We start from the raw sequence: 14,666 nt of genomic DNA, 5'->3' as shown, positions 1-14,666 counted from the left end.
GTCAGCAATTGTGCCGTTGCTTGTAGGGAACTGAAAAGGGTATTTATTTTTATCCTGCTATTGGCTTATGGGATTTGAAAGTACCTTTTTTAGCTTGCATAATTGTAAATATTGTTACTGGACCTCCTGACCTCCCAATGCTTGCTCCAGTATTTGACCTTCTGACCGGCTCCAGGAGATGGCAAATTCCACAGGCTGATGACACGCTGGGTGAGGGAGAGGCTCCTGTTATGGAGACTTAATTTTGCTGAGTGAGCTCCTGTCCTCATGCTTTAGGATGAGCAAAAAGGTTGGGGGCTGATCTAAGTTCCCCTTAGAGCCGTCTTAAATCTCGATTGCTTCTTCTAGCTCTATGCTGTGCTTGGCCAGAGGCTCATACTGTTTTCATTCTCTTGTTACCTGTCAAGCCTGGCTATGTAAATGTTATATAAGAAATGCTAGTAGGTACTGTGCAGCTGCTTTGGGTACAGGACCCTCTCCCCATAAATAAAAATTCCTATTTCTGTGTTGTATCATAGTTAACTTTCATGACTGTTCCTGCTACTCCATCCAGGAACTCTTTGAGGAGAAGTGAGTCATGCGTTACCACCCCAGAGCATGCAGTGCGCATTCCCACAAGCTCTCCATAAACCTACAGCTGGAAGCTTCAAAGAAGACACCTGCTCCGTGTTCGGTGCGCAGAGCAGGGACTTAAAAGAGGCTTTTAAATGTACTTTCAGCTGAAAGAGGTTTTTTTTCCTTCCACTGATCACTCCTTCCCTCACCTCACACTTCTCAAGTCACGTCGTGCCAGGACCCTCTGCTTGTCTCAGCTATGTGATCGTATGTAACGCTCTTTCCCTCCCCTGCCAGCACTGTATATTTCCTGTTCATAAGCATGCTGGAATCTGTGTGCATTCACCTATATTTTGTACTGTCTGGTGGCTTCATGAAATCCCTGTAAGGTATCGCAAAGAAAATCTCAGCAGCATGATTTTTCTTGTGGCAACCTGTGTAGAGGTGGACAGAAACACTCCACACCTTTCTGCTCTAGAAACAGATAGGTATGCTCTTTTCAATTTTGTAACTGTCGTGGTTTAACCCCAGTGGGCAACTAAGCACCACACAGCCGCTCGCTCACCCTCCCCTGCTATGGTGGGATGGGGGAGAGAATTGGAAGAGCGAAAGTAATAAAACTCGTGGGTTGAGATAAGACCAGTTTAATAACTGAACAAAAATAAAATAAAATAAAATAAAAATAGTAATAGTGATGCACAATGCAATTGCTCACCACCCGCTGACCGATGCCCAGTCAGTCCCCGAGCAGCGATCGCTGCCCCTCAGCCAGCTCCCCCCCAGTTTATGTACTGAGCATGACGTCACATGGTATGGAATATCCCTTTGGCCAGTTTGGGTCAGCTGTCCCGGCTGTGCCCCCTCCCAGCTCCTTGTGCACCTCCTCTCTGGCAGAGTATGGGAAGCTGAGAAGTCCTTGACTTGGTATAAACACTGCTTAACAACAACTAAAGCATCTGTGTGTTATCACATTATTGTCATGCTAAATCCAAAACACAGCACTATACCAGCTACTAGGAAGAAAATCAACTTTATCACAGCTGAAACCAGGACAGTAACTCAAGGAACCTTTGACTTTCTTGGCTTATTTATTTGAGTATCATAAAGGCTGAAGATGCTGAGGATCACTTTTGGCTCTTTCTCTTGGGTTGAAAGGGAAAAATCTAAAATCCAGATTTTTCAGAAGTTTATGAGCATTTTAATCAGTGAAGCTGATTTTTTTCCTTCTATGAAACCTGGGCTTCAAATCCACTATAGACCCGAGACTTTCCATTGGCTGGAAAGATTTCATACACAAGGAGTTAATCTGACTTTTTATTTAGCGTAATTTTCTTGTTCTCTTTGCCCTTTGCCCCCAATTCCTGGCTTACTGATTTCTATATTTTTCTCCTTATTATCTAGTTCTAGGAAAGCCTAACCTCTCTCTTCCTTAGTCCTAAATAGAGTACATTTTCACCAACTGTCACAGCTACCTGTGTATCTTCCTCAGTTATTGTTTCTCTTATCTGAGCATAACTGCTCCCAGGTCTTAAAAAACTGCTCTGCACCTCGTATCCCAGCAGAGTTATGTTCTGCAGGATCAGGGAGTCTCGGTCCTTCCTTCTGGTTAAGGATAATTGTCCTGATTATTTCCAAGGGCACAAATCTTTCCATTTTAGTTTCTTTGACATAGGCCAAAGGCATAAAAATTGAGACCCCAGATGGACTTCCCCATTTTCAAGTCTGAGGATGGTTGAGACCATTACAGACAGAAAAATCAGCTGCAAAATTTGGACCCTGCTGCCAGCCCTCCCAGGGCTGGAAACTGTGCCCCGGGAGAATGCTTTATATTCTCCCCTTCTCCAGAGTTGTCTGAAGTGTAGATCTAGACTTGAACTTCTGAAGTTTGACGGGTGTTTGTGATCTGGGGTTTTGATTCCATTTCATCTCTAACAGTTTCTTTTTCCAAACCCTTGGGTAGTTGCCCTTTCCTAGAACACACACTGAGCGCAAGAAACACCCTTCTTAAAAAACACAAACACTCAGAAGAGGAACACAGAGAACTGAAAGAGCTTCACCAAGAAGTTTTGTTTCTCTATAAACCCTACATAGGAAACCCTGGCCTCTGCATTCCCTCAGCATTTGCTGTATTTATTTCTTTTCCTCCTCTCCAGATTGGGAGCATTTTCTGCCAAACAGAGAAAGGCTTTGTGAGATGAGGAACAGCTCAGATTTTTGCAGCTTGTAAAGTATGTGCTGCCTCGTTCTGAGAGCTGAAGGCTAACTTCTGCCCCTGCTGCCCCTCCTTCCCCCAAAAAGCAGCTCTTTTTAGCAATACCCCTCTTCTTACTCTTACTCTTTTGGAAAAAGGCTCATAACAGCTCCTGGCAGAACAGGGCACAGATCCTGCCGCTAGCTTTTCTTCAAAGGAGAACAGAGGAAAAAAGCAGCACTGAATTTTCAAGTGAAATTGGCTGCCAAAGCTGAGGAGCAAATGATAGGAGCGGTGGATATTTCCCCCAGACCAGGGATCTTCCCTCCCACTTCTCCCTCCCACGGGCATTTCCCTGAGATGGACTCACTTGAAGATTGATGCTCTCCCCTTCCGAGGCCATCCTTTTGCCCCCAGGTCTCTTCCTCTGCAGACCACGCACGGAGCGGGGCACTCTGCGCTCTTGGAGACTCTCTTTGCTGGACCGGGACGTGCAGCTGCTGGAACAGACCTGCTATTCATCTGTCGGCGGCCGCCCGCCTGCCTTGGCATCAGCTGGGGGGCGAGAAAGGGGGTGGCACGCCAATTCTTCATTGTCCGGGTAGTCCGTGGAACAAACGTCCCTCTTAGACTTTCCGTGACAGTTGTGTTCATTACGTGTCCGTGCTACCTCTCCGAGGCCAGCTGAGCCTCATGAGCTAACTTGGGCTGGGACGTGGTGATGCAGCCAGTGTACCAAGAGGTTCCTGGCATGGGCTGTGCAGCCGCAGCAGCGATCCCGATCTCTCCCTCTCTCCCCAGCGCACAGCAGAGCGTACGGATGAAAAACTAACGGTTGAAGAGATTAGGTCCAGAAAGTGGTGCCTGCTAGCTGCTGCTGCTGCTGGAGCAAAGATACTGTTACGGCTCAGATAAAATTTCTGCTTTACTCTGTTTATAGTCCCTTCTTCTCAGTTTTCTCCCCAGCCAAAATGCCCTTCCTTTCCCCTCCCCAACATTTTTTTAGTTGAATTTGATACGTCTGGTCTTAGCTGAAATCAAATCTTGCTTTCTGCTTAAGTTAAAAGCAACTACGAATGACACTGGAATGGAAACCTATGCAGGCAGAATCAAGTCACAGTGTAGGAAAATATGTTGTTATTATTAGGTGGAATCCTCACGCAGAAAAATCAGTGTAACTCTCTAGATTTTAGAGAAACAGAGTAGCAGAGCTACTCTGTACTAGCTGCAGTTCAGCTAGGCACGTTTGGCTTTTGAAGGACAATTTCTGTAGTTACAGTAGCATAGAAAATTTATGGTAAGTAATATATTCTGTTTAAACAGTTTAGCCAAATGCATGTTTTAGTACTCCAGACTGACTAAAAGTGCTGACAAGTCTGTCAGTAGACAATCCTGTTGCATTGATGCTTCCCAGCAAAAGGCCTCATTTTGCAATGAAAATCCCAGTGCTTAGTACTGCAAGTTCATTTCAAAGTGCTGATGAATTTAGCCTCTCTGCATTCCTCTCAAACAGCTTTTTTTTTTTTTTTTTAACTTATAGCTGTATGAGCTGAAGCAGCGAGATGCGTTTAGGGACCGGGCTAATGTCACGCAGGAAAGCAGGGCTAGGATACAGCTCATTTCATCCTTAGAGTTTGGCTTAAGGCTGAAAGCCCATCAGGAACCATGAGGCTGATTCTACAATCAAAAGCCACCCTCATGATTCCTACTTTTGAATGAAAATTAAGATCCCAGTGCCTTGCTATCACTGAAGTGATTGTTTGAATCCTTCAGGGAAATGGAGGTGAGGGACAAAGAGGCCACTCATTGCTACTTTTAAGCACCTGTTGGCTTTTTTTGTTTGTTTTTTAAATGTAAGCAGCAGTTAAACCAAAATGCAGCCATATGCTGCTGCTGTTGACTTGCTTTCCTGATGGGAATCTGTATGTTAACTAAAAACTGTCTGTAGGTATACTATTGCACAGATGTTAATATAGATAATTACCTGTTTTAATTTACTTTTTTTAGTATAGTCTATAAAAAGATTCTATGGTTGATCAGTTTATAAACAAATATTGTTTATTAATAGATAATTTACACTGGGTGGGTGTCCACTGTGTTTGTTGAGGCACTCCTGGGAGTTAAAAGGACTTCATGTTGTGCAGGTCCTTTGTGAACAGGCTTCCAGCAAACGACCCATGAAGCCTGGCCAAAGTTTTTTGAGTCCCTGTATGTGCCATAAGCATAAAAACAACTCCAAAATATCTTCTAGTGGTCAGACAGGAATGAAGTATCTATCATTTTATTTAGTAGGTAAACAAATATCACCAGTGTACAAATTTCAGACAAGACTGCATGATATATAACAAAGTGCCTTTTTAAAACTAGTTTTTCTTTTTTTTTTTTTTAAACACACTCTCCAGAGAGGTCGTGCAAAGAATAATAATCTACAGAAATCAGTCAAATTTTACAGTAACCCTTGTGTCCTTGTAGACACTTCAATCAAACCAGGTTCCCAATGCCCTCTCCCAGGATAACATGAAAGAGTCTTTCTGCAAAGCGTATTAGTAGTAATGGCTGTATTAGCCTCCCTTGAAATGTCTGGAGCCAAACACAAAAGAATGAGAAAACTTCAAATAATAAAATTTGTCTTGAAAATTATTTGTCTATGTCATTAATAGCAAAGCTCAGAACCAAAAAAATGTGAGAAGAGTGGGGAGTGGGTTTATTTTAATTTGGATTGTAACAGCTGCCCAAGAAAGGAGTGCCTCAATTATAACTAAGATTTACTTGTTATTAAATGTGATTACAAAGAACTACATTTTTCAAACTGTCTTTCTAGTAACTGTTAATTATGATGCAAGAATGCACCATTGTAATGGTCCAAAGATTAAGGTATAGAAAATGCAGCCCAACTTCTAAAAGGGATTGTGTGACATGAGTGGCAGCACTCACCAGTTTTAGACTCAACAGCCCCCGAACTCTCTTCCAGTCTGTTTTTATAACACAAGAGAAGTGGGAGACCTCAAAAACCTGGCTGTTCTAATGGACGTTGATTGATTAGAGAGTGTTTCTGGTAATGCATACTAGAGATGGATGGGGAAAGAGAAGTATTCCTTGAAAGGAGGGTGGGGAGCATCTGGGGCACGACGAAGAACAAGTATGTGATTTCCCTTGCAAGATCAGCCCACGCTAGCTGAGAGTGGAGGGGGGGCTCTGTGGATCAGCCACATTCACTGGGAAGGAGCACGCATGGCAAAGTTGCTTATTTCCACCCCCATCCTCTTCCCTCCCTTATGCCAGCCAAAGTGCTTGTGCAGCCACCCAAGAAACCAGACAGGAGAACTTCTTCCAGCTGGAAAAAAAATTAATTTGCAGGCTATTTTTTTGGCTGGGATCAGATCCCTGACCTGGTTCTGCACATAACTGCACAAACACGCTGGCAGTAGGGAGGGCGCCCGGCGGGAAATGGAAAAAGCAGCTGGGAGTGGAGAAGGGTGGGGACAAGCCGGTTCAAGCAGCATTGCTGCTGAATGTGTAACCACAGCGTTGCAATGCCGGTGCCACCAGTGGGGCTGGCCTCTGCAAAGGGGACATGGGAAGAAGAGCTGCAATTCTTGGGCTTCAGCACCAGCCAGTAGAGACTGCTGGCAGCAGAAAGTAGGCCATGCTGTGTGAAGACTGACGCAAGAATTGCTCTTCCCCACCGCTCTCAGATTTGTTGCGGTACTCGAGAGAGAACCATAACCAAGACCACGGGAGTTTCTGTAGGACAACTACACTTCTAACAGAGCAAATAACAGGGCAACTTCACTTCTTAACTCTTCCCAGGCCTTGATTTTGTGTTACAGAGTGGTTTGGTTTGGTTTTTGAGACACCCTTTCTCCACCCTGTAATTTTGGGCCACCTCTTCACTATATCAGGAAAAAAGTGTGCTACTGATCTATTATGGGTGCATTCACCTGATTCTCTGAGAGGATATGAAAAGAGCTTGACCTGTTTGGCCTTACAGAATGAAAACCAAGAGGGATACTGACGCCGACTACAAATCCACTAAACTGGAAAACTGTAGGGAGATGGAAACACAGCATTAGCACAGGAACTAATTAATAACCTGGACAAGAAAAAATGCTGGGTTAGAAATTAGAGTAAGGTTCTTGGGTGCCTAAGTGCTGATGTTCTGGAGAAGCTAGCCAGTGACAGTAGCAAGGACAAGAAAGTGAACTGGACTGGAGATGCAGTTTGCTGAGTTTACCAAAAGGATTACCTGATATGGCTGCCTGTGACAGCCAGGGACAGGCCCTGCTAACCATTCTTGTCCCAGGTCCCATTTCCTGTGTTTCACTGGTGGTTGTCTTTGAAGAGCAAAACTCAGCAATGCTGTAGTGCATGCCGCTGCAAAAGCGAAGGCAAGTGACTAGGTAGCCAAAGGCCCATTTTTTGTCATTTCTTTAGGAGCATTAGTCCCATTGTCTTTCATTTAATGGTAGGGTTATAGCTCCTGGTTGGCAGGACTAGCTTCACCTTTTATAGGAGAGAAGCACAGAGCATAGCCTAGTTGTTTGGAAGAGTGATAATCTTAAGGAAGGCTCTGGAGACAAAGAATACAAAGATGCAAGTAATACTTCTAAAATTCTCCCAGAGGGTGATAAATGAACATGTACTTATCCAATGAATCATTAAATTATATGAAAGCAAGGCTAGAAGGGATTTTAGGGAGTCACCAATTCCTTCTCCTGCTCCAAGAGCACAGCGGGTCAGTGGTACCTGTCCTGTTAGCACAGATGTTGCTCCAGCCTGCTTCGAAAGCGTTCCAGCTGTGGAGATTTCCAAGGCAGCCTATCCCAGTGCTTCAGTAACACCATCCTAACAGCTAGAAATGGTTTTGCTAATATCTAATAAAAAAAAGTCCCTGCTGCAATTTTAGCCTGTTATTCTTATCGTCTCCACGTGGGAGAGAAGAGATTAGTTCCTTCCTCTTTGCTGCAGTCGTTTACATTTCTGAGGACTGTTATCATGTCTCTGTTCAGTCTTCTCTTCTCTACATTTAAGAAAACAAAAATTCCTTCGCGGTTTCCTCACAGGTTATATTTCATAGATCTCTCAGTGCTCTTGTTGCTCTCTGAACTCTTTCCTGTTGAATTATTGGAGAGTTTTGAACTGTTGGCTGTCTGCATTAGCACAGGTGAAAATGGTCATAGGGGTGCAAGTGAGAAAAATAATAGAGGAATAATCTTCTGTGTATTTGGATTGATAATGGGAGTCTGGAGCACTGTAATTTTTGTGAGGTCTGACTAAGTGTGAGTTTTCTGTCTGTCCTTGAGAGAAAATCACTACTTCCCACTAGAAGGCCAGCACAGATGCTAGACAAGAAAGATTCTTTTAGCACTCTTCAACTTTTCAAAATGTTGTGGTAAGCCACAGCCAGAGTGAGAACAGAGTAAAGGTGGATCAGGCTGTAGGGAGTCCAAGGTCACCTCCTGAAGCTCATGTAACTGGCTACTGATAATTCCCAGAAATCCTAGCAGCCCAGACTTGCTTTGCCTCTCTCAAAGGAAGGATTTGGAGCGATGAAACCATGTCCCATTTGGAGAATAGTTTCTGAAGCCTGAATGCTCTTTCCTGGGTGCTAGACTGTTGGATTTTGTCTTTCTTAGTCAAAAACTTGCACTGGAAAGGTAGATTAAGAACATTAATTAACCACAGGCCTCCTGGAGAAGATAGTGCTCAAGAAACAGGGAGCTCAGTCAGACTACAGCCTGACTGGCAGTTCCTTGAGCTCTTTGAGAGCTCGAGTGGACAAATAACTCCCATGTCAATCCTTATCTTCTACACGGGAAGGCGTGAGAGGTTAGAAAAGGGTTATGTGCATTCCAGTATACACCCCCTCTCTTTAACACCTCAGCCACAGCCTACAGAAATTACAGGTTGCTTCATGCTCTCTTTTCGTCTCATTAGTTCAAGACAGACTGATACTTGAAGCTTTTTCAACATCAGTGGGTCAGGAGGCACGCACGTGCATGCCCACACACACACATACAGGCACACCCCCCATTACATGATCGTTGTTAACATTGCATGGTCTTTTAGAGAGTCATAACACATCCTTTTTTTCTGAGTCCTCCAGTGATTACCAAAACATCTTCCATGATAGTTCTGAACCTAAAACTTGCTGCTATCTAAATTTCCTTGTGTATATTTCTACTGACTTCAGTGCTTACGGCCTTGGTCCATATCTGACTTTGGCCTCAGCAGTGTTTCCCAGCCTTGCTGTGCCTGGCAGCTTTGAAAGCCATTTTCCAGGGTAAAGTTTGGAAAGCTTATCTAATTAAGACTCCCTCCTACGTGCTCCTTTGCTTTTATTCTGGAAGTCTCCTCTGAATCTGGCCCTTGGGAACTGGGCAAAATAAGTATCTCCTCTTCTTACCCTTTTCTGTATTGGTACTTTTCCTGGTGTTCCTCTCTGCTTGAACTGAGTCTTTCCTGAACCTGACCCTGGCAGGAGATCTTGCCACGGGCACATTTTGCATGCTGTGAACAAATGCTGCAAAGTTCCCTGTTTCACCTGTGTGACATTTTCCCAAGGATCGTTTTGAAGCTCGAACACAATCGTGGATTACTCATACTCATAATATTCGGATCACTCCCCTTTGCTTCAGCTGGAGTTGAATACATCTTGCAGAAAGCTAACAAGTCCTCCACATTTAACAACTCCCAAATTCCCTCTCTTGCACCCTCCCTCCTTCTAGTGTCCACCCCCACCTCCCCACCTACTGCTGCAGAGAACTGACCCAACGATAAGCTGAGGGGTAGATCTGGAAAAGGCATGTTAATGGCATTCCCTTCTGCCACCTTTATTTATTCCCATCTTAATGCCACACACTAAATAAAAAAGAAACCCTCAGCCTACTTACTCTCTCCCTTCCCCCATCTCTGCCCCCCTGACAAAGTTTCCAAATAAACCTTGAAACCCACTATCAGTTGTAAAACGTCTAATCAATGAAAGACACAGGAGCCAGTAATATGAAACCCTTTGCCTCAAGATCTTAGTGTTTCTTACTGAACTTCAGTCTTTAAGGTCAGGCATTCTAGCTGCTGTTTGGCTTGATGTTCATTGAATACAAAGTCAAACAAGGGGCAAGCCTGAGTAGGTTATTCCTCTGTTTACAAAGCAAGCAGCATACTGACTTCTGGCAAAGTGGACATTAAAAGGGCATCCTCACCTAGAGGACAGTGGGGAAAAATAGGGAGAGATTTTTGTATGGCAGGACCTGGAGCATCATTCTCAGTGGGCTGCTTTGCCCCCAAGTATTGATGAACTGCAGACAACTCAAGAAGCAATGACTGCAAGACAGTGAAAGACATAATTTGCAAAGAACTCTTTTAAAAGCAAAGCATGTGGAGGATAGCTAAAGTCAATACCTCCTACAAAGTCCCTTTAAATCCACAGAAAGTCCTCTTGTCTACAGCTAGCTTTATAGCAGCCCCGAAGGGAGACAGCAGGGGAGGGGGAGATGGCACCAATATTTGAAACAGGAGGGAGGAGGGAAGTTATTTAAGGAGGTAAAAATACAAGTACAATGGGATGAAATTAAAACAGCAGCACCTGACAATCATACAAAATTTACTGATGTTTTGGCATCATGTCTCCAGGAAGAGGAAGACCCATGTTTTTATGATGGTTCTAATTTGATGTGATTTAGCTCTGAGAAAGGTACAGCAACAAGACAAAACAATTGATTTTTATGGTGAAAGGTGGGATTAGGAAATTTACTGCAGCTATTGGATCTGGCTTGAACGTGCTTTTGCTTTCTTGCTGTGGGGTTCCAAGGGAAAACAGAATTTTCAGGCTCAAAAATGGTTTCTGTACAGACATTTATGGATACATTGTTCCTCCCTGCTAGGATCTCCCTATCACAAACGGGGACTGAGAGGTTTTAACATCTGGTGGTGTCACCGAAAATCAGGGATAAAACTCCTTAACACTGGGTGTATTAAAGAGCAGGCATTACTTTATTCGTAATATATATTTATTCGTACTATATTATTTACTATATTATTACTTTATAGCTTGATTAGTCCAGCATTTTATCTTACAACTATTTACAACAGTGTCTTCAAACAATTTTGTCAACAAGCAGCTGACATCTGTTTACATTTGAAAGACAGTCTATTTAGTTAAATCGCCAAGTGTTACAAGTGCTGTGGTTATGGCAATGCCTCAGGTCAAGACCAGAAATACAAAGTGCAATAATGTATATTATTCAGAAGGTCATGTTACTGAGGACAACCCACCCTACAGTCAGTGGAAAGACTTTCTCTGTCTTTAAAGGGCTTAAGAGCAACCATGTACTAATCCAATAACTACGTGCAAAATATGCATTTATTTGTTGTCAAACTCCTTTTTTGTGCTGCAAATTGCAAATCAAAAACTTGTGCTTAATCTGGTTTGACGGGTATTTTACATTATGTGATGCAGACACAAGAGCTACTAAAGTGTTTTTGCTTTAGCTTTGTCACTTCCTCAGCATTTGTGACATTTGTGAGAAGCCCTTTTAAAGATCTTTTGCAGTAAAATTCCCCAGTGGAACAGGAGAATTTCAGGCCTGACAGTGAGTCCTACTTGATGAAAATCACCGGTCTCCACAGTTTTGATTCTGAATCAGACACAAGTATTTCACTGGTGTGGTTCCAAAAGCTTTGCTGGAATCCCTCTGATTTACACCCATATGAGATCAGCGTTAGGCCCCAGTGTTTTCATTTTTCATTTGTTATTCTTGGCCCTAGTGTCCTTTTACCACTGTTGAATACAATGTTCCTAAAACACCAGATGTGCTTGTGAAATGGGGGAAAACGGCAAAAAAAAAAAAAAAAAAAAAGATTGCAGGGATTCACTAAACAACACATGATCTTCTTTTGCCCCACAGTCTGAATTCTGGGCTTTTACACCAGTATAGCTGCATTTATTTCTACAAGACTGTTTCTGATTACCATTGGGAAATGAAGTTATAAATCTTTCCTCGTATAAGTACTTTTGTTACAGTAGCTCCTTAACAGGATCATTGCGCTATGCTCAGTATTAGCTTCTATAATGACTGATGCTTAATATACAACATTGGCCACAGATTTTGCACAAATTCTGGGTTTCCAATCACTTTTATAACATTTCAATCACTAATTACTTACTGGTTTCAAAGTATTATGGGCTTTGTTGCTCTTTCACTACAGGCTAACTCACTTAGTGCTCATATTGGGTGCTTGGAGATCTTAAGTAACATAGTTATAACACATAGTTCATACCAGTTATCACATACTTTATACCAGTTAAAACTGGTGGGAGATCCAAATCTGCCCCAGGATCCAGATTCCTTTGATGTGGTAGGAAGAACAGGTTCAAACCTGCAGAGTGCTGGCCACTCCAATCTTAAACAGCAAAGCATTAAACAAAGTGCTGAGCTTTAGTTGAATAAGTAATGTGACCAAACGACCCGTCTGCTCTTCAGCCCGCACAGCCAAGCTCTGTGTGAACAGGGAAGCCAAGGCTGTGTGTGATCACCTGCATCATTTTGTGCTTGAACCTGAGACCTGGCTACCATAGCCAGGCTACAGCAAGCTACTCACAAAGTCATCTGTTTAAAAGGTCTGAGGCATCTTCACTGGTTATGGAAGTTACAGGGAATTGTCTTCTCCCATCTTGAAGCCATTCATTCACTATTGCCACTGAAGACCAGGCTGCAGGTAAGGGAAATGAATGAATGGAAATAAAGAACCAAAGAGCATCAACAGCATTCTACTGTGTATCCCATCAGAAATTAACTTTCAGTTTGTTAGGGTGAGCTGTTGCTAAAGTATTGTGTATCTCTAATTAGTCTTTTGGGATGATAAATGTTTTGAAACATTTCTTAAAGCATTGACAGTCATGCAGGCAGCAACAGTAAATTTAGTACTTTAGAGTCATGTTTTGTTCTCATTTGTACCGCAGTATATTGGTAGTTGATCACTTGGTGTCAGAAATTTACCTCAAATGAACACCGATACAGATGATGCCAGAATCTAGTCCAGTGAGTATCCACTTTCTGCTGCACCCACTAAATCGCATTCAAATGATGCAATGGGAGCGAGATCCAACCCTTCCCTGCATGTGCATGAATAAAAGTATTGGTATTTCCAAGTGACAGCGTGTCCATCCTGATTGAGCCATGAAGCAGGGGTCTGCCAAGATAGAAGAGAGGGGAAAAAGGTGCTACCCTTGATACCAGCTTTGCTTCCCGGGGATCCATAACTGACTCAGATCCTCTGGCAGAAAGCAGAGACCTTGTGGCAGACACCTACCAGTGGGATTACACCAGTATGGTCATTTATTATGTCTGGTTCTCCAGACACAAATTCTTCTTACAAGGTACTCAAAATGCAGACAAGGTTAGTCCCTCTTCTCCTAAAACATATTAGAAAACAGTGTTGGCAGTACTTTCCTCTGAGCCAATCTCCAGAATGTTATTTAGCAGGCAGAGTGTTTTATATAGTGGTGGCTTTCAGCTCAGAAGTAAAACCAGGGACTTAACTAATTGTGTCAGTTAAAATCCTGTATCACTTTCTTTGTAAATATCTCTTATACGGATAACATCCTTGATGGGTAATTAATTAATTTCTGTCTAAAATTCCCTCTTAGTTTTATTAAGAATATGATATGCAGTACTTTATGCTTAGATCCCTCAAGTAATACATGCCCTCTGCCTAAAACACTGTCTTTCATCCCAGAGGTGGCTGAATTGCAATGGTGAGCAAAATGTTCTTTGTGTAATCAGTAAATAATCAGGTGGTGAATTTCATTAGGTGCTTGGAGATCTTTGGACAGAGGATACAGCATAAATGTCAGTCACTCCTCGGCAGGAGTATATGTGGTCTCTGGATGATGGATAAAGTGAGAAGGCCACAAGTGTTGAGAATCTAACAACATAAGCTGAAGGCTTACAGTGAGCCATCCTTTCTCCTCTTTTCATACTCTTTTTATTTTTCAGTGTTACAAAAGACAGTGCATTTAAAAAGGATTTTCTATTGCATAAGTAAAAGGTGTCAAAGACATTAAAAAACTACAATCATCTCTGTGGCTTTAAAAAACCTTCCCCTTTCCCCTGTCTTACCCAGTGTATTTCATCTGGGATCTGAAGGGGTTGCTCAAGGAATAAGAGACAACATCATACCTATGTTCATGTTTAAATGTCTACTAGGGTGATGGTTCTGTGACATGGATCTTAGTGACAGATGACCAAATACCTGTGCTTCAGAAGTTTTAAGGACTCGATTGAAACACACTGAAGGTAATGGAAACATCCCCAGTGACTATAATGTAGCCCCAGAACTTTTCATTTTGCTACCACGCTTGTGCAATTTCAAATGTTTGCTCTTTATGCTGTAAATCCTCCATTCCAGCAGGTTAATTATGTATCAGTATTCCTTTACAAAGTGATTGGGATGCTCCTCAAGGTAGTAAGCAAAGGAAAAATAAATATATGTTATTTTTCAGTCCACCATCCCATGCTTAGTTCTAAGTGAATTTCACGTCTTGAAAAGTGTCAGGTTGATGGCCCAGGCACAGGCATTCTCCTTTCATCTATAAACACTTACTCCAGCAGCAGAACAAAAGCCTTCTCCATACTGATCCCTGACAGTACATCTTCATACTGAAGAGACTTCAGATGCCAGGCCCTCTAAGTCCTTGATCTGCCTGGCAGCCTCTGTAACAAAGGGGCAAATTTGTGATGGTGCCTTTTATGATACGCTTCTCTAGCAGAAACTCAACTGGGAGTCTCAAATTGTCTCAGAGATCAGTGCTGTCTAATATTATTATTCACTGGTGTTCTAAAAATAGTTATGATTAGATTATAATAGATAGAAACCCACAGAAATGGCTTAGAATGCTAACAGTTTATTTTGGAATAAA

General features: G+C 42.6%; 1 protein-coding gene across 1 annotated transcript in view; it reads right to left on the bottom strand.

Moving 5' to 3' along the window:
- Positions 1-3,268, bottom strand: part of LOC103906412 (ninjurin-2) — a 48,510-nt gene extending 45,242 nt beyond the window's left edge. Inside the window, 3 exon segments of the mRNA XM_009288315.2 lie at positions 3,117-3,173; positions 3,175-3,223; positions 3,225-3,268. Of these exon segments, the coding sequence (XP_009286590.1) occupies positions 3,117-3,173; positions 3,175-3,223; positions 3,225-3,268 (150 nt within the window).
- Between the last annotated feature and the right edge of the window lie 11,398 nt (positions 3,269-14,666).

The sequence above is a fragment of the Aptenodytes forsteri genome, unplaced genomic scaffold (assembly GCF_000699145.1).
Source record: "Aptenodytes forsteri isolate BGI_AS27 unplaced genomic scaffold, ASM69914v1 Scaffold56, whole genome shotgun sequence".
NCBI classification, from domain to species: domain Eukaryota; kingdom Metazoa; phylum Chordata; class Aves; order Sphenisciformes; family Spheniscidae; genus Aptenodytes; species Aptenodytes forsteri.
The sequence above is the reverse complement of the archived record's forward strand: the minus strand, read 5'-3'. Positions and strand labels throughout refer to the sequence as shown.